This window comes from Channa argus, chromosome 7 (genome assembly GCF_033026475.1).
Source record: "Channa argus isolate prfri chromosome 7, Channa argus male v1.0, whole genome shotgun sequence".
NCBI lineage: Eukaryota > Metazoa > Chordata > Actinopteri > Anabantiformes > Channidae > Channa > Channa argus.
In genome coordinates this window covers 12,450,972-12,470,490 of record NC_090203.1, presented here as the reverse complement: position 1 = coordinate 12,470,490, position 19,519 = coordinate 12,450,972, and the positions used below count along the sequence as shown (strand labels likewise).

The window sequence follows — 19,519 nt, the reverse complement described above, 5'->3', positions numbered from 1 at the left end:
CCATCACAAGTTGATTCTGTTTCAACACTGTCCATTTCCCGTCCTAGAGGTAAGCCAATTGAATTTAATTAAATCCCAGCATCACAAATTACAGATTTGCCTCCGTACAGCAAAGATACCTCACCGGGATACGGTATGTCTTATCTGTAGCTCAGTCGTGGGAATGACTGTCTCAACGTAGCTGGTATCGCTCGTAGTCGGACATTTGCAACAAAATCCGGGGGCACCTAAACGCGTCATTACCGGTACTCCGTTTACGTCAACAGTCTTTAAGTGAGCAGAATCACGCTGAGATTTGGGGACAAGTGCGACAGCGCTGCTGTTGGACACTCAGCTGGCAACCTCTGTGACTATCCCCTCCGGATTTTTTAAAACGTTCACTAAACATCACAGTCAGTCTTCATCCAGATAACTGTGACTCCAAACCGGGCAATGACCTATGCCAAAATGAAGGGGCTTGTGTCATTTTTCTCAGGTAAGGACAGACGTTACGTAAGGTAAGCGCGAAGTTGCGTTAGGTTACGTTATGTTACATTACATTTGACCGATAACTGCTAATTCTATGATAGTCGTGGAAAGATACAGTGAACGTAAAATGGACACAAAGTGATGTGTCACTGTTTTATGTTATGTATTAATGCGTTCTTTCTTTTAAACATTTACAAACAGTAGTTTCATAACTTTAATAAACGTAGCAGCATATCAAAACCATGTGGTTTGACCCTTTAACCTATTGAGTAACTAAACCCTGCCTCTCCTACAGCTCTGCTCAGGGGGAAAAAAGTTGGCTTCAGACAACTCTGTCAGCAGTAAGTTTTCAAAAACAGTATGTGTGGAAAGTTTTAATTTGTTTTATAAAAACCTTCCAAGCACACATGCAACTCTGTTTAATGTCCTGACTGAAGCCTGGACACGCAGAAACTCTTGCGGAGGAAAGAGAAGGAGGACAAAAACCTTGTGGTGAGTGTAAAGGGAAAGGGTTTTAAAAGACTGTAGCGTTCACAGGACATGAAACTAAATCTGAACTGTTTCTCTCCCTCTGTCTTTTCTCTCCTCAGAGCTCTGTGAACATGGAAACATCTGAGTAAGTTCTTTTCCCTTTTTTATGAAAGCAATAACATCTGTACACTATTCCTCTAAGACTGTTATCCCAAAAATAATTTGAGATTTTATACTGTGTTGACTTTGCTACCATATTAATGCATCATTGGAGGTGGGAAGTAATTAAAAATAGTATGTTTTTCTTAAATATTCGCCCCTAATAATTGTTAGGGTATTTGTAAAGAAAATGTGTTTGATGTATATTTAACATAATACTATGTGTAACCAGTGACTAGTGGTTTAAAAAAAACATGGGAAGGGTGCCTAAATTGTTTGAAACTTTTTAGACTTGTGATTCTTGAACAGAGGTTATGGCTTTAGTCTCATTCTCACAGACTTAAGAGTTTTCCATATTTCACTAAAAAAGTAAAAATGTAATTGTGTCCCTTCAACTCTATATGGGAGCCCTTTGGGAGTCCCAACCACGAGCTAGTAACCAGACCCAGTATATTTAAAAAGACAAACTTTTCATGAACCAGAGGTTTTCTTTAACTAACCGTGTGGTCACAACCTACATTTACCTAATATTACCAAATGTGTTTGGCATTATTAAATTACTTATTATGACAAATTAATTCATTAGACAGAATTTGAGAGTATGGATTAATTATTATAATGTTGTACTTTTCTGTTCTTGTATTAAACAGGATAAAACCTTCTGACTTTGACTACCTGAAAGTTATAGGCAAAGGAAGCTTTGGAAAGGTAGGAAATGTAAAAAAAAATTCTACGTTTTTGTGTTTGCCTGAATTTGGTATTGTGGTATTAAAATTTAAAATCCAAACCTATATAGGTGCTGCTGGCAAGACATAGAAAACAGGGAGGCTACTATGCTGTGAAAGTGCTGCAGAAGCAGACGATTGTCAAGAGGAAAGAGGTCATCATTCTATCTATCTATCTATCTATCTATCTATCTATCTATCTATCTATCTGTGTACTAACTTCATCTGTTGTGTCTCTGTAGCAGAAACATGTTATGGCTGAGAGGAGTGTTTTGCTGAAAGGACTAAAACATCCATTCCTGGTGGGACTCCACTTCTCTTTCCAGACACCAAACACTCTGTACTTTGTACTGGATTATGTTAATGGAGGCGAGGTATGAATGATGTTTAAAATATAACCAATATGTCCATTCTTTGTTAGTCATTGTAATTATGGGGGGAATGTTACAAGTCTCCCTTTGCCAACAATCATTGTAGTTTATGAAAACAAAAATAAGTTTCTATCAATTTACAAATAACAAAATAACAGAATTAGCAATTGAGGTGTTAAATCTAAACATGCTGTTCAATTTTGGTGATGCCTCAAGTAATTGTGAGATGAGCAGTTGCCAAAACTGAGGGGCAGGTGTAGCTCCATTTGTAGAGCAGTCATCTACAAACCCCAAGGTCAGTGGTTTTACTCCCACTAGCTACAAGCGAAATGTCGCTGGGCAAAACACTGAAGCCCCAGGTTTCCCCTAGTGTCCACAGCGGACAATAGCTGTTCTTAGTGTCTGCTGTTTCTGTACATAGTAGTCTAAAGCAACTAACACATTTTTGACTGCCGAATGGCTAACTGTAATTGATGGCAACTGGGTGGAGCCATATTCAATACAAATAGTGGTGTTGTGTTTAAATTCATTCCCCTTTATTAAATGTGTGTATTTGACCAGTCTTTTTTTATCCTTAGCTTTTCTATCACCTTCAGAGAGAGGGTTCATTTCCTGAACACAGATCTGCTTTCTACACTGCAGAGATGGCTATGGCACTGGGCTACCTCCACTCTCTTGACATTGTTTACAGGTACATGTTCACATATATACACATTTACAGACAAGCCACAGCAAAGAGAGTTGAAAGAAGACTCAGGCTCACTGCTTGCTCACTTCATATATTCCACATGTAATTTATTTATGCAGGTAAATCCCAATCAAATGGGAAATCACAAAGGTACCAACCAACCATCAGTGTCCTCCAGCAGCACATTAAAAAATAAAGAGCAAAGGTGAATTGAGAGGAATAAGAGCAGTTTACATATAGGTTTTTGCAGAAAACCATAGACTAACTCAACACTTTTGTCCTGTCTGTTTCTCTGCCAGAGACCTCAAACCAGAGAACATCCTGCTGGACAGCGAGGGTCATGTGATGCTGGCTGACTTTGGGCTTTGTAAAGAAGGTGTGGCTGTAGGTGGGATTATGCACACATTCTGTGGGACTCCTGAGTACCTTGCTCCAGAAGTGCTACAATGCCACCCATACAGTCGAGCTGTGGACTGGTGGGGGCTTGGTGCTGTTCTTTTTGAAATGCTCTATGGACTGGTGAGTATAGGTGAATTAATCTCATTTCATAATCTCACCTTCCTCATCATCTTCACCTAACTCCATCTCCCTGTTCTTCCTCTCAGCCTCCATTTTATAGCCGCAGTAAAGCAAAGATGTTTAACAATATACTTCATGCTCCTCTGAAGCTGCATAGTAGCATTTCTCTGGCTGCACGCTCACTGTTAGGGGGCTTACTGGAAAGGGATGTCTCCAAACGCTTAGGTGGCAGCCGTGACCTTGTAAGTGCACATGCTGGACATAGATAAACACTAATGAATTTAAACACATAAAATACAGTGTCTAAGTAGGTTGTGTTTACAGGTGGAGCTTCAGGAACATCCCTTTTTTGCCTCCATCAACTGGGATGACCTGATGGACAGGAAAGTTAGACCGCCATTCATCCCAGAAGTGGTAGGATGGATTAAAAAAAAATGTGAGGATTTTTAATCAATACACAGTGTACCTGACTGTATGTTTATCCATCTCTGCATGCCAGACTGGTCCCTGTGATATCAGGTACATCGACCCTGCATTCACCCTGCAACCTGTCCCCACCTCAGTGAATGAGCGGTGCCAGGCGGGTGAGGCCAGCGAGACCTTTCCAGGATTCTCCTTTATGAGCCCCATAGCAGCACAGCTATAGCTCATAACATCTAATCATCTGGGTGCACATTTGCTCAACAATGGATGTTTTGTGTCATACATTTTAAAATATATATATATTAATTTGAAACACTTGAGAAAAAGACTTCAATTCTAACTGCCAGCTGCAATATACTGTATGTTTCATTGTCGAAACTTTGCAAAGTGATGTATATATTTATTTTTACTAATGTTATTTCGAGTATATATTTCACAAGGTGAAAAAGGCTGGTCACTATTTCACAACATGTAACAGGATAAAAACAGTAAACAATCGGAGTTGTTTTTATTGTTCTAAACTTTACAGTTTGTGTTTAAAATATGTAACAATGTATTGCAACATTCCCATTCAGCTGTAACAATAGCTATAGTGAAATACATAACAGGCTATGTTAAATTCCAAAAGCAAATGACGGACAACACTTGTTGTGGTGTCCTTTACATAAATTCATCAGGATGCCAGTCTTCTGGGCACAGTTAAACACAAATTCTACCCAACTGTGACTTTACATGTAAGAATGAGGAGTCTTTTTTGTGTTTTTTTTTTTTTTTTTTTTTTGTGACCACCAACGAGAACTCATAACTATGAAAAATCTAGAGTCAGGAAGAGCAACTAGTGTGATCCTTTCAGTTCCACTTTTACAAAACTGTGTTCAAAGCAGTTTCTTCACAGAGTGCTGCTATCTATTAGTAGATGCTGAAGGAGGCGTAGCTCTGGTCACTCTGGCAGGTAAAATAAGTGATCAGCTGACCGTTACAGATCATCAGAAACAAGCCACTACCTATGAAACAAAAAAACCCTGGATCATTAAAAATATTTTAATTCATTAAGTTAGATGTACTAAATTACAGACACGTTGCCGATCATGTTTGTTTTACCTATCGCTAGCCACCACTGCCACACCATGGGAAACTCCAACATCACTGCAACACAAAAAACACAGCCTGCAGTTTCACAACATGTGCTGATTTGTGTGTACATGGCTTGGTACATTATTAGATTTCTGCTCACCAAGACTGGTGATCATTACATGCACAAATGTGACTGTGAGGGCATAGTCCCAAACCCGCCTCTGGACTACTGCAGCAAACAAAAGGCCACTGCAGAAGTAGGTGAGTTCCAAGGACAGAAGGTTGACTGAGGGAGATTGATAAAGAAAAAAACTTATCTGCATAAAATTCATTCTTCTTGTTGATCGTTTTGGATAAACACTGTGTGCTTACCCAAGTATTTGGAGTTGGAGTCAGCCGGTTCAGTCTTAAAGTCAAATGGAATCAGTCCATCAAAGTGATCCAACCTAAATGAGGAGAAATGTATATAATTTGTGCTGACCTGTAACTTAATTTCAGCTCACTGTTTACCTACATGGTATCAGATGAAGAGAGTCTTAATACCTGGACTTTTGAAATAAACAAATCTCTCTCCATTGTAAAGACCAGAACAGTTTTGCATCACATTAAGCAATGTTGCAAATTTGAACCTTGGCCAGATTAGCCCACTCTAGAGCCATGGTGCATAAAAGCTCCTGTTCTCTTACCCACCCCCTGTACCTGCCGCTCTGTGTGCATTGTGTAGCTCATCACTTGCAAATACCAATTAAATACAAACTGCCTACAGGTAACATTATATTCTGCCTACAGACTGAACATAAAAACAAAAAACTACATCAAAGTGTATTGTTTTTCAAACACAATTTAAAAATAATAAAATTTCACCAAGTAAAAAGAACTAACTTATTTTGACTGAAACACTCCACAATGACTTTACGAGTTATGTAAATATGCAGGACACATGTTACAAACCTCCCCATCTGTGATGATTACATATTTAGTTATTCACATATGAATAAATATGGAGGTCTTTGATTGGCAATTCGATTAAAACATATTAAATATTTCTCAATGAATTGCAGTAAGTAAATGTATAAAATGGTATAAAAAAGTAAAGCTCATATGTTTACTTAAATACAGGCCAACTTAAGCTGCGTTTGTGATTATGATTATGAATGTGATTATACCCTGTTGATCATGGGATACAGTTGGAGAAGTGGAGGATGCTTGACAGCTCTTTTGCGTGCTCACGTGCTTGTGCGCATGCGTGTGAGTGATCCTCACCTGAAGGCACCGAAACACACACTGCCAATCATGTAGAAAAGAGAGTAAAATATGACCAGACACAGCAGCAGGTTGAAGAGCACGGTCTGTAGGATTAAGATAGAAAATTATGGTGTATTTTGTTTAACAAGACAGCGTCTTATCTTTGTAGTTGACGAGACCACATGTTTTCCAGGTAAAGCCAGCACCTCCAACCACCACCTTAGGGCTCTGGGTAGATGGTTTTGACACATTACAGTCTAACAGACTGTAGGGGGGTGGTAAGCAGGCTGTTAAAGAATCATAGTTGGTACAAATCCTGACTGGCTCCATGTGTGGATTGTAATAAACGTGAACCTACATTACAAGACGCTCTCCTCAGCCCCAACGTACCATCTTCTTAATTTATTGTACCGCACATCAATTCTCAGCAGTCTGATCCACATTAACAGACTGACAGTGCACAGGATCGCCTGGCACAGCTTAGCTAAATCAGAAAACATCATCTTGCCCTCTTACCTTCGAGTCGACCGCTTTTCCTTTGAATGCCATATCATGGTTTGCACTTGATGCTATATTACAAAAATAATCCGGGCTGCAGCAGGCTGTACAACCCTAGGGAACCCGCAGAATCCTGGCTTCGCCTGCCATCTAGCGACAAACAGGAGACACAAAGCAGCGCCACTGTTTTTACAGCTAAGACTGAACTCATTTCACTTCACACCATTGACTGAAATGCAAGACTTTACTCTGTGGGTGCCAGGTAGCCAGCAACTGAATCCAAAATCAAGAATGCTGGGTCAATTTTGTGTTTCGGATGCTGTTTATTTACAGAGAAGTTGTGAAAACAGCGAGATCTGCAGCTCTATATACCGAAGAATCCACAGCCTCCCTACTGTATGTGGGAGGGATTGAATACTGCAAGGTTGGCTGGTGATACGGTCATTTGGTTGAACATGTGCTCAACCACCGACACAACAAATACCTAAAATCAATAAAAATGGCAATTTGGAATAGGATAAGTAGGCTTACTCCATGATTGAGTTTAAAATGGCTTGCTGTCACTTTAAAACCATAAAGCAGACATGTACTGGCCGAAAAGTGGCACATTATGCTGCATTGGCTTCATAGTAGATAGATTGCCACCAAATAAATACTATCTGATTGGATTAAATACGCTAGATGTGGCATTTGTGTTCAGGTTTGACTAAGCTAAATCCTGTCGGACTTCACTGAACCCTTTTGTCACTTTTAAGCAGTAACCGACATAACTGGGGATTTGTTTTAAACCCCCAACGTTACCCGGCCCAGACCTGGGTAGTAGCTTAACATTATTCGGGTTGTTTTGGCTGACAATGCCACTTCGCGGTGATTTTACAGGCCTGGATGTGTAATCCTACATTGAGCACCGGCACGTCCAAACTGATTGACGCCCGTGCTCTGACTGTATCACCATAAATTGCCGGTGACGTATAAAGTGGAGAGAAAACAGCCGTTGCCCACAGAGAACCATCCGCTGCTCAACGGCCATGGCAGACACTGCGGTCCCTGCGCTCCATTCATCCACACTCGTACTTCTTGGGGGGGACACACACTTCTCTTGCGAGCAAAGGATGAAATTTGAGCCTCTGGCTTGTGGTAATATTAGTTAAACCAGCACTGAACTGAGTTTTGGGCGTGTTATAAGTGCACACAGGCCTGGTATTGACCACTGATAGTAAACTGAACTTTTCCGAGACCCAAAGTTGTCAGGCAGCGCATCTTGCACGCATGCGCATCCTTCTATCCAGCTTTAAATAAGAGTTAAAACAGAAACGAGGTGAGTTCCACAATTTTAAACAATACGGCAGTTAATACTCGTTTATTGCCGTGAACAGCGGCAAAATTAGAAAAACCGACCTTCGTTATGGCAAATAGTGGTAGTTCACATTATTTCCACTCTGATTTAAAACGGCGAGAATAAATCGTTTTTTCAAGTTTCTCCAGAAGAAATTAATCAAGCAACAATGTTGACGCTTATAACCGTAGCAAGGTGTTATTGCGAATACGTGTGATGCTGTGCGAGATGTTGGCGTTCTGGAAAATGCGTTTTCCTATTGTTATTAACCGGGAAACTTATTTATTACAGATTGTCCTTAACAGGCTGCATCTAGGCACAATGCTACGGCTAGCTGTGTAGCAATCGTCAGTTCACTTGAATGGAGCGGAGCTAGCTGCCTGTTAGCTTCATGTCAGCGCTAGCTAGCAACCTGGGCTGACATTCCGTGACAAGGGGAAAGTGAAGAAAATAACCATAGTGAAGGAAAACAAAAAGTCAGGAAATTACAGAGCAACCGTATGCTTTTGTTCGATGCGTAGCGGCTCTGCATTATGTGTTTAAATTGGTAACTTGAGTAATTTACATAGTTTAAATGTGTTGGTGGCCTCTTCCTATGCTCCGCCATTTTGTATAAGACGAATGCTAATCATGGGCGCTCTTCCATACACTTTATTTATGGCTGGAATAAAAATGAGGTATTAAGAGCAAACTCAAACTTAATCAGGCTCCATTAGCTCGGGCTGTTGCTCACTTTTGACATGGTTACCACCACCGTGACAACAGAAAATATCACCTTAATTCAGTGTTGAACATGCGTCAAGACTAAAACGTTATATCGTAATATTAATCGGATTAAAACCCCTTTAAGTTTGCCCAGCCAATCCAGAAAACAATGTTCTCCTTAAGATTGTTAAACAAATTACCCCATCTCTTGTTCGTAACCAGGCAAACATTCGATTTTAAAAGATAGTGTTAAAACAAGGAAAAGATGAACTTGTCTAGTTAACTTAAAGTTGACACATATTTCGTCCTATTCGTCAATGATCTTAATGAAGGATCATCCTAATAATGCCATTTGTGCACATATTTCCCAGTTAGTTGACCAGCAAAACAATATTATTATTGACTGTTTTGTCTGAAATCGAAGTGCATGGTGTATCCTGCAAGCCAGCACACGGCCGCCATCTAACGGTGATGTTGCGTAATGCTGTTTACATGTACCGGTAGAAATTGCATTTGTAACTGGAAGCACGTTGTTTGTAAGACCATATATGGCGATTGCTTCACTGTGACAGTCACACAACAGGGGGACACTAATACCATTACTTAAATCCTATGTGTATTTTGTTTGTTTATTTATTCGATTTATTTTATACATCTGCAATATTTAATATATTTAATATTTAATATGTAACTGTTGATGAAGATGACAGTGTTTTGCCTATGTTGTGCCTTGCAGGTTGGGGATATCAGAGGAGTGGGGATGACAGACACTCCACCCAGTGATGGCCCATCTCAGGGAGCTGAGTTTGATATGATAAGTGCATTGGACTGGAAGGATGGTATCGCCACTCTGCCAGGCAGTGAAATCAGGGTATGAAGGAGAATTGATTATATGGATCTACGCACGATCATTGTGTAAATAATTTTGAACATGCCTCTAATTATAAGCAAATACAAATTAGTTTAGTTTTTTTTTTTTTTATAGAGGTGAACATCATTACCTGAAATGTAAACTATCCTTGCTAACTTTAATTGAGGTTTAATAAAGAAAACATTAACCTTCAGGATGAGAGAAACGGCTGTTTTACACAGGGTAGTTCATATATTTAATGAGAATTACTGTTGTATTCTACTAGTTGTTGGTGATGTACAACCTTGTTTCAACAGTTTTCTGGGAGAAACCCTAATGTGCATATGTTTTTTGTTCTTTGTAACGTTCAGTTCCGCATGACAGAGTTTGGAACTCTTGAGATTGTCTCAGACCTTGAGGTCAAAGGGCAGGAGGCAGAGCCTAACCATGAGACCTTGGACCCAGCTCCGTCTCACACGCCCACCCCTCCACCAGAGGCCCAATCACAGACCAAGACAGCTGCAGCTCCAGCCAATCGGAGTCAGCCAGGATTGGCCCAAGGTAAAGGTACGATAGAATGTTTAACTCTTGTGCTACTGGTATTATGAAGAAGTGCGCTGTTTACTTCTGTACTGTACCTGTGTTATATACAGTAAACAGCCTTGGTCTCAGCTTCTTTCCTCTGCCCTCCAGCTCCTGTGCTTCTGTCTTTAGAGGAGGCCCCCAGTGTGGAGGTTGGTCCTAGTGTTGAAGTTGACTCTATTGCTGATGTGGGTGCAAATGGCGAACTGTCTAGATGCCGAGCCTGTGGTCGGAGTGTTCCCCGTGATGCCCTCCTGCAAGGCAAATTCTGCAGCTCCATTTGTGCACAGCCCTCCAGTGGCAGGTAAAACTTGTATTATCTTGTGTTCTTTGACACCCCTTTGTTATTATTTAGATTGTTTTGGCATGATTTTTCATTTTTATTCTACAGATCATCTCCTGGGGAAGCAAGGGAGAGTCAAGCAGTTGAAGGTGAGAGGCTTGGTAAACGTGTGCGCAAAAAGAGAAAGATCTACATGGATTCTGGTGATGAAGAGGAAGAAAACCCAGAGGAACCAGAGGTAAGGGGCATCTAATGTAATACAGCATACCATTATCTCTTACAGAGCTACAGGTCACTTTTGTTTCAGAAACTGAAATTGGTACTTGAAATTGGTTTTGTGAATAAAATGCCTTTTTTTTTTAAATAGAATTTTGTCTGTTATTTTTATGTTGTATATAGACAAGACCTACAAGAATAATAACAAAAAGTCCATATTTTTAACATTCTTTCATTTCCCCTTTTGTAGGAAAAGGCTAAGACAACGAAAGGCAGGAGAGGTGCTAAAATTGGCAAATTGGGTATGTTAACTACTGCTTTGGGGATCTTAAACATCATTTGACATTGAAAATTCAGTGTTCTTTAATTCTCATCTAAATGCTGCCATTTTATTATTGTACTTTTCTTCCATTTAGAAGTGAAACCAATATTGTCCATCCTCTATTATATCACCAGTAGTGTTTATAGTCAAATGTGTCTAGTACAGAGTAAATGTTTTTCCAAACTTGTATTTTAAAATTTGCAAAATGTTATTTAACCCTCAGTCTGTAAGTGTGACAAAGGTCAGTTGATATAAATTGGGTTTGAATCTACTACACATTGCTAAATCTTCATATGAGTATGAAAATATAGAAAGAAAATTTTAAACGTCTGAAGTTCCAAACTACAATATATCTGACTATAATTCATGGTGTTTTTTTTGGCCCACGCTCAGTGACTGCCCCACTTAATAAGAAACGGGCGTGGAGCTGGTCTGCTTACCTGGAAGAGGAGAAAGCCATTGCTGCTCCTGGTAAACTATTTAAAGAGGTATAATTAGCATCTGTATATACATCTATCCTTTGTTATTGTGTAACCAAGTTGTTTTAGTCATCTCTCCTCCTGAAATATACTGTGCTGTTCATATTTCTTGCAGCACCAGTCGTTTCCACAAAGCAGGAATAGTTTTAAGGTGGGGATGAAGCTGGAAGGACTAGATCCGTGTCACCCGTCCCTCTTCTGCGTTCTCACTGTTGCAGAGGTACAACTTCTAATAGTTGCTTAGGACCAGATATGTCATTATACCTATATACACTACTCACAAAAAGTTAGTGAATAGTGAAATTTCAGAATACACATAAAATGAACTATAACATTTACAGGTAAACTTAATTTGACATTCTCTAATCTTTTGAATGCACATGTCCTACTGTTCAGTGTTTTAGTACTTGCTGCATTACATGCTGTTCTTTATCAAGGTGATCAACCCCAAAACTCATGTCCGATCTATGAATCGGCCACTAAATGTTCGGGTTCATTGAAAATTTGTATTTAAACACACAAGACCAAGATGATGCATAACAATTAACAAATTATTGAGACACTGACATTTTTGGTTGTAGTATAGCCACTACTGTTGCTAGGTTTTATTTCAATATATTGTTTAACATTAAACATTGCATGCTTCTACTTAAAATGCCCTAATTTCATGATATTATATCATTGTAGCATGAATGTTTTTGTAAGTACCGTATGCAGTGTATCCATAATTATAATTTTCACTTTGCTTTTATTTATCTGATTTGTCAGATTCAAGGCTACAGGGTAAGACTCCACTTTGATGGATACCCAGAATGCTATGATTTCTGGGCTAACGCTGACTCATGGGATATGAAACCAGCTGGCTGGTGTGAGAAGAATGGACACAAATTATTGTTGCCTAAAGGTAGTCACACAAATCTAACATTCCAAACACTGCTTTCTAATGATCTTTCAAATGATCCTAAAATTTGAAAAAAATGCTATGACTAAAGGTTAAGTGTGTTTTCTAGGCTGCAAGGAAGGAGAGTTTAATTGGGGCATGTATGTGAAGAACTGCAGGGGTCAATTGGCCCCAAAACATCTTTTTAAGAGCCTCAACACAGTGAGTATTGAGAAGTAGCAATCTGTATACTTGAGACATCCGACTGTCCCTAAATTCAGGGTTTGTATGTGCTAAATGTTTTTTTTTATTACAGTCTGTGACTCCATCTGGATTTAGAGCAGGTATGAAGCTGGAGGCAGTTGACAGGAAAAACCCATCGTTAATCTGTGTAGCAACCATTGCGGCTGTCGTTGACAACCGCCTGCTCATTCATTTTGACAACTGGGATGACACATACGATTACTGGTGAGAGCTGGAGTTGGTTAAGGTATTTTTGTGGTCCTGTCTGGTGTGAGGCCGTGAGAGAGGGCATCATCCCATGACATTGCTTTATTTACTGTGCAAAGTAAGACAGGCTTATACTGTACATGGTTCCTGTTAATCTTGGGAATAGTTTGGGAAGACATTAAAAATGCACGTATGTCTTGACAAGCTTGGGCAGAAACTCTAGAGTCATAATACATAACTAAAGAGTTTATGCAACTGTTGGAACAAGTAAAATGTGAATAGAACATTTGTACATAAGGGCAGCTCGATATTGGAGTTGTTAGCACTGCTGCCCCAAAGCTAGAAGGTCCCTGGTTTGAATCCACCTGTTGGTTGCGGCCTTTCTGTTTAGAGTTTTGCATGTTCTTCCAATGCTTGTGTAGGTTCTTTCTGGGTACACTGATTTCGTCCCACAGTTCAAAGACATGTATGTTAGGTTAATTGGTGACTCTAAAACTCCCGTAGATTTGAGTGTGACTGGTCTTTGGTCTTTGTATGTATCTCTTTGTTAGTTGTGAAAGAGACTATATTTGTGGATATTGAAATGTGAATATTCTTATATTAAGGTGTGATGCCAGCAGTCCATACATTCATCCTGTTGGATATTGTGAAGAGGCTGCGCTAACTCTGACCACTCCAGCTGGTAAGACACAGACCAAGACACACGTGGGTCAGTATAACCTACTTTAATATAATAAAGGGCCAAGCTAATGTTGTCTTTCCATATATAAAACACATGTTTTATATATGGAAACTATACTCATTTTGGATATTTCTCAAATATTGTTTGAATGCATTAAATGCATTTAATGCATTTTGCAAGACAGTAAATTTGTATGTAAATTGAAATATATGTTGCTGTCATTTTTTTTTTTTTTTTGGGTTTTGTTAGTAGTAGAGCAGTGTACAGTGATGTCAATAGAAGTGTCTGTATATCTACAATAACTAATGGAATTTTCATTTCATTTTTTTCATCTTGTTAGAATATAAACATCCCAAGAGTTTCTCATGGGAGAAATATCTGGAAGGGACTAGCACACAGGCTGCTCCAGCTCGGGCTTTTAAACCGGTACACCTCCCATGTATATGTTAATATACTAAGTACTTAAAGATTTGTGGGGGCTGTATGTACTGCAGTAGTCTAAACACATGTCATGTCATGTGGTTCTATTATGCTTTGTTCTTGCAGCGACCTCCACATGGCTTCCAGATTGGGATGAAAGTAGAAGCTGTTGATAAGAGAAACCCCATGCTTATTCGTGTTGCTACTATAGTGGACACAGAGGACCACCGACTGAAGGTACAACATGTCTCCTTGACAGTATGTTCTTTGACTTGACTCAGTGCTCAGCTTGTGTTCTTTTTCTGCTCTAGATCCATTTTGATGGATGGAGTTCAGAGTATGACTATTGGGTGGAGACAGACTGCCCTGACCTGCACCCTGTAGGGTGGTGTCAAAAAACTGGACACCCACTACAGTATCCTAATTGTAAGATACACTTCTCTCAGTCCTGCATAGTACTCACTAGGGTCAGCTGAAGTTCCTTAGGAGGGGCATCCATAATTGTAATTTCAGCAGATAAGTCAGCAGAGTTTGTCTTCATTTTGATGTAGTGTGGAAAATTTTATAATGAATTCAATATGGAAGTAGTCTTGAAGTCTTTTTTTTTTGTGTGTGTGTGTGTGTGTGTGTGCATGTCTGCATATGCACGCTTCAGGCTCTAGCGACATATTGACCGCTCCAGGGCAAGGATGTCCAACCTCAGGATGCAACGGGGTTGGCCATATTAGAGGACCTCGCTATGGGACCCACTACACGTTAGTAACACTTGCACAGTTTTGGGGATTTCTGTTTGTTTCCTAATATGTTTTAGTTGTTGTTATTCCATTGCAAATTGCTTCTCCATTTTTATTTTATTTCACTACTTCTCCATTTTATTTTATATGAAATATTTATTTTACACCCCCCCCCCCCCCAAGTATCTAAGTGAATGTATTTAATTGTCTTTAAATTTCACACACTGGATATTAAAATTTTTACAATTTAGTCATATTTTTTTTATATTTCAGCTCTAAACTTTTTTTCATTATTATTTTAAGTATATTCAGGGAGGTCATTTGTACTTATGTGGGCTGCCGGCAGTATGGCTGCCGTGTGGGGGAGTTTTCAGTCTGTAAGTTAAATTTTAGCTGCTTTTGCTTTCTAACAGTTAATGTGTCTCATTTATAGTTATGAAATTAATCCATCTTTATTTTGGCCCCAGCTAATGCTTGTGTTTTTACATATGCAGTCAAGTGAGCTGTCCTTACTCTGAGATGAATCTGAACAAGGAAGGCTTGCTGCCAGACCGCCTCAGCGGAGAACGACCTCTCACCCTCAGTGGACCTCATTCTCGTGGGCGACGCCCTGATCCTCACACTAACACTACCACGCAATCAACTGCAACAGCAGAGCAGCCTGAAGGGGCGGAGGACTCCCAGAACAGGTTTGCTGCACGCACAAGCATGTCATTGCACAAAAACCGTATGAACGCAATTTGAAGCTAATAACAGTCCCAGGAGGACTCTTATCAGCATGCAACTCTATCCAGTGGTTGGTACCTGAGTGCGGGATATCTTGTGTTGCTAGGAAACCAGCGACAGTGGAAGCTGAGAATTTTGGGCGCAACAACCAGCTTGAGCCACCAAGTGGAGCCAGTGAGCAAAGCCACAATGGAACAAGGCCTAAACGGTACCAGTCATGAAAGTAGCTGAAGTTCATTGCCAAGGATGTAGTTTTGTATGAAAGAGTGATTTCTTATGGTTTGTTTACTTTAGGACTGCCCCAGTACCTAAATACTTGAAAATGCACTATGTTAAAGAGGAGATCGGTGACAGCAAAGGTGCGTATAAAGCTGGACTACATAAAGCATCTACAACACCATCTAATCTCCTACTAAAGAATATCTCTCCTCTTTCCTCTTCTCAGCTTTTCCTGATGACATCTCTCTCCAACAAGCCCTGCATGAGTCTGTGTTCTCCCCTGGCATCTCAACGTCCCCTCCACACCGGGTGGCTCTCTGCTGGGACAAACACTGCCAGCTGCTGCCTGAGGTGGTGGGGCTGACTGCCAAGAGAGTGGCTACTTGGAGCTCAGAGGAGGTCAGGCATGCTATTACACACACTGTGTCAATAGATGAAAATCGGTACTTCACATTCACTGAAGGCATCTAGTTGTTCAGGGAAATTTGCTTGAGCGTGTGAGAAGTGTGCAGGATTACAGCTGAAATTTAATAAATACATATAAAGAAACATGATTAGGACATAAACATGATTGAAACATCCGGACTTTAGTTTCCTGTCTGTAGCTGTTTGCTTTATGTTGTTGCTCTTTGCTCATTAGGTTGCCAGTTTCGTCAAAGGACTCCCTGGATGTAAAGAACATGCTACTACCTTCAAAACAGAGGTAAGATCTTTGCTACTAAGCAGGATATCAACAAGGTGATTAAATTGCCAAGTCTTCACTTAGGATTTTAACTAATGATTGTTTTATTTAATTAATGAAATGGTTGTTTTGGGGACTTTTCATTTTTATGTAAAAATAATGTTACGTTCCCGGTTTTCATAAAATTCATATATTTTACAATTAAAAACATCCCTGGAAAAACTTGACTTTTCAAAAGGGTTAAAACCTTTTGTAGATATAAAGCACAAACTCTTTCAAATGTCATATAGCATGTTAACCTTAATGTAAGCCTGTTATGATTGTTTGAGTTATATACTGAAATTTATTTAGGTCCAGAAAAAGCGTGTTTATATCATGTAAAGTCATGTGATTCTGATCTCAGCTTGTGAATATGATTCAGCAGCTTCAGTAAAGTATCTAAATTTCTCTATTTGTTTAGGAAAAAAAATTGATGCTGCAAAAAAAATGTTTTGTTCTTTTTAGCAAATAGACGGTGAGGCCTTCCTGCTGCTCACTCAAGTAGACATTGTGAAGATCCTGTCAATTAAGTTAGGACCCGCCCTGAAGATCTACAACTCCATTCTTATGTTGAAGAACGCAGACGAAGAGTAAGACCTGACGCCCTCCTCACTGGTCCATCATCTTCGGCTCCATTAATACTCGGTGAAAGACATTTGACAAAATCAGCCTGAGCAAATTCAATCTGCTGATGGTGCAGCTTCACAAGTGGAAGCCATCATCTTCCCCATCTCTCCTCTCTTCTCTCTCCATGATGGACAGCACTGCTTAACCTGAGGGAGAGTTTCTCATGATACCATGGGAAAATTTCTTAACTTATATTGTGTTTGTTTACTGAATCATTACAAAAAAGAAACTACAAGCACCATTAAGGCTTGTTAACATTGTACAGTTTATCAATTGAATATATTGTTCTGACTGTTGCTTTTCCCTTTTATTTGAACTGTAATGAAATGGTGCTTGAGCTTCGAGTGGATGGAACAAGTGTGTTTGTGCAGTTGCTTTTTACGTGGCAACAGATTTTTAAAAGCTGCAAAATACAATCGTAAGCTGGTGTTTTTAAATGTGAAACCTGGTGAGGCAGAAGCACTAAGTAGTTCAGTCTTTGTCCTCTAGATGGGGAAAATGGGCCTTTCCTCAGGCCCAGCGGCAAGAGAGTTTGCTTAATTTCGAGTTGGTTGAAACTTGGATTGAAGGGGGGGATGGGTAAAACTTTTGTGTGTGCATGTTGTTTGTGTGTGTGCAGATGTGTCTAAGTGTGTTGGAGAAGTGAGGATGTAGTTTTTTCCCCCCAGCACATGTGTGTGTTGCATTTCTGGTCAAAGGGTTGTTTTGTGTCAAGCAGAGCTTAGGGCTGTTAAATCAAGGAAACTTGCTGTCTTTTGAAGTGGAACAACCAGCTCTGTTCTCCTGTGTGTGTGTGTGTGTGTGTGTGTGTGTGTGTGTGTGTGTGTGTGTGTGTGTGTGTGTGTGTGTTTTTGCAGGAGGATGGCACATGAACACGAATGTTAAACAAACGGCTTTTAGTTGTGATCATCTTTGATCATCAGTGATCATCTTGTTAGGTTCAAATAACCTAGCGTCATTCACATTGTACATAGTATATCAGGCTACAAAAAGACTGCTCTTGCTCCGTATCAGAGTTTACTCCTGCTTGGTTATGCAAAGGTTTGACATGTCTACAAGACAGGACATAGTCCTAGTGAACTAAAACAATCAGCTTCAATTCACACGTAGATTTCCAGAAAAACAAACTTTGTAGGTGTCTTTGTATGTCAGCGTGTACTTCAGCAAGTTGGAATGTGTACATCAGCAACTGTTTATATGCAAACAGCTTTTATTTATGTATTCTAATTTAAGGGGTAGTGGTACGCTGTTTTGGCTCGAAGGTAGCTGTGGCTGTTTGATGGAATATGTGAGTGGGTGAAAATAAATGAGATGCACACAGCCTGCTGTCCTCGGTTGACCTCCCTTATTTTACCACACACGCAAACACAAATGCAAATATTATTCTCTGGTCTTTATCTTTACCTCTCAGTGTCTACAGTGGGGGGAAACAAATTTACTTAAATACTCAAAATGTTTAGGAGGAACTCAAGGTCCACCTATGTGCTATTTATGGAGCTTTAAACTTGGGATTAAATCAAATGGTTTACTCCCCCCGTTTCTAAAGTAGAAGCTGTGGTACTAAAGCCACTGGTCTGTGTTGGACTAAATTTTAAGCATCAAAATGAATTGTGGAAAGTAGTTGGTATTAAACACTTAGTAGCGCCTTTTATAGGGGGACTACAAATCATAATAAGGAGACAATTTAACTTCTCAGCATGACTAAGACCAGGATAAAAATTTCAGTACAAAATATTCTACAGCTGATGTACAACAGATAACAGTTGCATTAGTTTTTAGTCATTGATTTACATTACTGTCAGTTACTAAATTCACAGCTTTGAAGCGGCTGTAGCTCAATTGGTAATGGAGTCGTCCACAACCACAGGGTCAAAAAACACACAAAAAAAATTCACAGCTTTAATAGTAAAGATTTATTGTATACCTGATGTAGATGTATGTTTATTTTTTTATATCAGTTATCTCTCCAACAACAAATTGATTTATTTTAACTGACTTTCACCTCAAATGTTGAAGTTAACAGCAACAACACATCAGAACACTGGACATGTACAGTAGTTATGTCATATTTTTGTTAAAATTAAAAGCTTTAAACTTCAAAATGACAGTATTTAGTAGTATACACATTGCAGCTTATATGAAACCCCTTCACTGTGCATCTAAAACATCTGGCCAATGACGGACTAAAAATTACAACCAAAACTGGTGCTTATATGACTCACCTGCTACAGGCTTAAACATATGTATTGACCTATATCACACATTGACCACAAGTGGCCCAGATCTGCCTCACATGTTGACTGTGGGCCAGGAAACAGTAATGCAGCACAGACAAAAAACACAAATGCTATGAGCACTGTAGTAGGTTTTAAATCTTAGAATAATAATTCACTGATTTAGCTTAACACTCCAACATACTCAGACATTTAAAACATCAAAATCCATGTAGCAAAAGCAGAGAAAAGATTTCTTCTTTCTAATGTGTCACTTATTCTCAAAACCTGGTGCCTGCATTACCAACTCCACAACTCAGAGATTTGCAGAGGAGCAGCAGGCTGCAGAGGTACGGAAAGCTCACAGGTTTCTAACCTAAAGAAGTAAAGTAAAAGTAAAACTCTGGAATGTTTTACAAATATAAAACCTGCA

The 19,519-nt window shown here is 39.5% G+C and overlaps 3 protein-coding genes across 11 annotated transcripts; 2 read left to right on the top strand and 1 right to left on the bottom strand.

The window, feature by feature from the left end:
• The first annotated feature begins 284 nt into the window (after positions 1-284).
• Positions 285-4,322, top strand: sgk2b (serum/glucocorticoid regulated kinase 2b). 3 transcript variants are annotated; one of them, XM_067510685.1, is made up of 12 exons: positions 285-475; positions 764-809; positions 906-960; positions 1,059-1,084; positions 1,749-1,806; positions 1,895-1,978; positions 2,069-2,197; positions 2,773-2,885; positions 3,182-3,401; positions 3,488-3,643; positions 3,726-3,815; positions 3,901-4,322. In XM_067510685.1, the coding sequence occupies exons 1-12, from the start codon at positions 433-435 to the stop codon at positions 4,045-4,047; spliced, it is 1,167 nt and encodes a 388-aa protein (XP_067366786.1). In that variant the 5' UTR covers positions 285-432; the 3' UTR covers positions 4,048-4,322. The 3 variants fall into 3 exon arrangements, with proteins under 3 accessions (XP_067366786.1, XP_067366785.1, XP_067366787.1); XM_067510684.1 differs by having other exon boundaries at positions 2,066-2,197; XM_067510686.1 differs by having other exon boundaries at positions 337-497; positions 2,066-2,197.
• A 382-nt stretch (positions 4,323-4,704) lies between these two features.
• On the bottom strand, positions 4,705-6,954 carry LOC137130473 (putative transmembrane protein 244). 2 transcript variants are annotated; one of them, XM_067510687.1, is made up of 6 exons: positions 6,660-6,939; positions 6,162-6,247; positions 5,271-5,344; positions 5,059-5,184; positions 4,926-4,970; positions 4,705-4,828 (listed from the first exon to the last, which is right to left on the bottom strand). In XM_067510687.1, the coding sequence occupies exons 1-6, from the start codon at positions 6,690-6,692 to the stop codon at positions 4,734-4,736; spliced, it is 459 nt and encodes a 152-aa protein (XP_067366788.1). In that variant the 5' UTR covers positions 6,693-6,939; the 3' UTR covers positions 4,705-4,733. The 2 variants fall into 2 exon arrangements, with proteins under 2 accessions (XP_067366788.1, XP_067366789.1); XM_067510688.1 differs by lacking the exon at positions 6,162-6,247 and having other exon boundaries at positions 6,660-6,954.
• A 707-nt stretch (positions 6,955-7,661) lies between these two features.
• On the top strand, positions 7,662-18,194 carry l3mbtl1b (L3MBTL histone methyl-lysine binding protein 1b). Of its 6 annotated transcripts, none has more exons than XM_067510669.1 (22): positions 7,662-7,959; positions 9,419-9,553; positions 9,904-10,093; positions 10,247-10,418; positions 10,506-10,635; positions 10,864-10,915; positions 11,329-11,423; positions 11,530-11,634; positions 12,183-12,318; positions 12,425-12,516; positions 12,611-12,762; positions 13,350-13,453; positions 13,767-13,852; positions 13,973-14,083; positions 14,158-14,272; positions 14,502-14,601; positions 15,075-15,269; positions 15,413-15,514; positions 15,601-15,665; positions 15,752-15,924; positions 16,166-16,228; positions 16,712-18,194. In XM_067510669.1, the coding sequence occupies exons 2-22, from the start codon at positions 9,443-9,445 to the stop codon at positions 16,838-16,840; spliced, it is 2,478 nt and encodes an 825-aa protein (XP_067366770.1). In that variant the 5' UTR covers positions 7,662-7,959; positions 9,419-9,442; the 3' UTR covers positions 16,841-18,194. The 6 variants fall into 6 exon arrangements, with proteins under 6 accessions (XP_067366770.1, XP_067366768.1, XP_067366772.1 ...); XM_067510667.1 differs by having other exon boundaries at positions 10,226-10,418; XM_067510671.1 differs by having other exon boundaries at positions 9,904-10,099; positions 13,350-13,426.
• Positions 18,195-19,519: the final 1,325 nt, after the last annotated feature.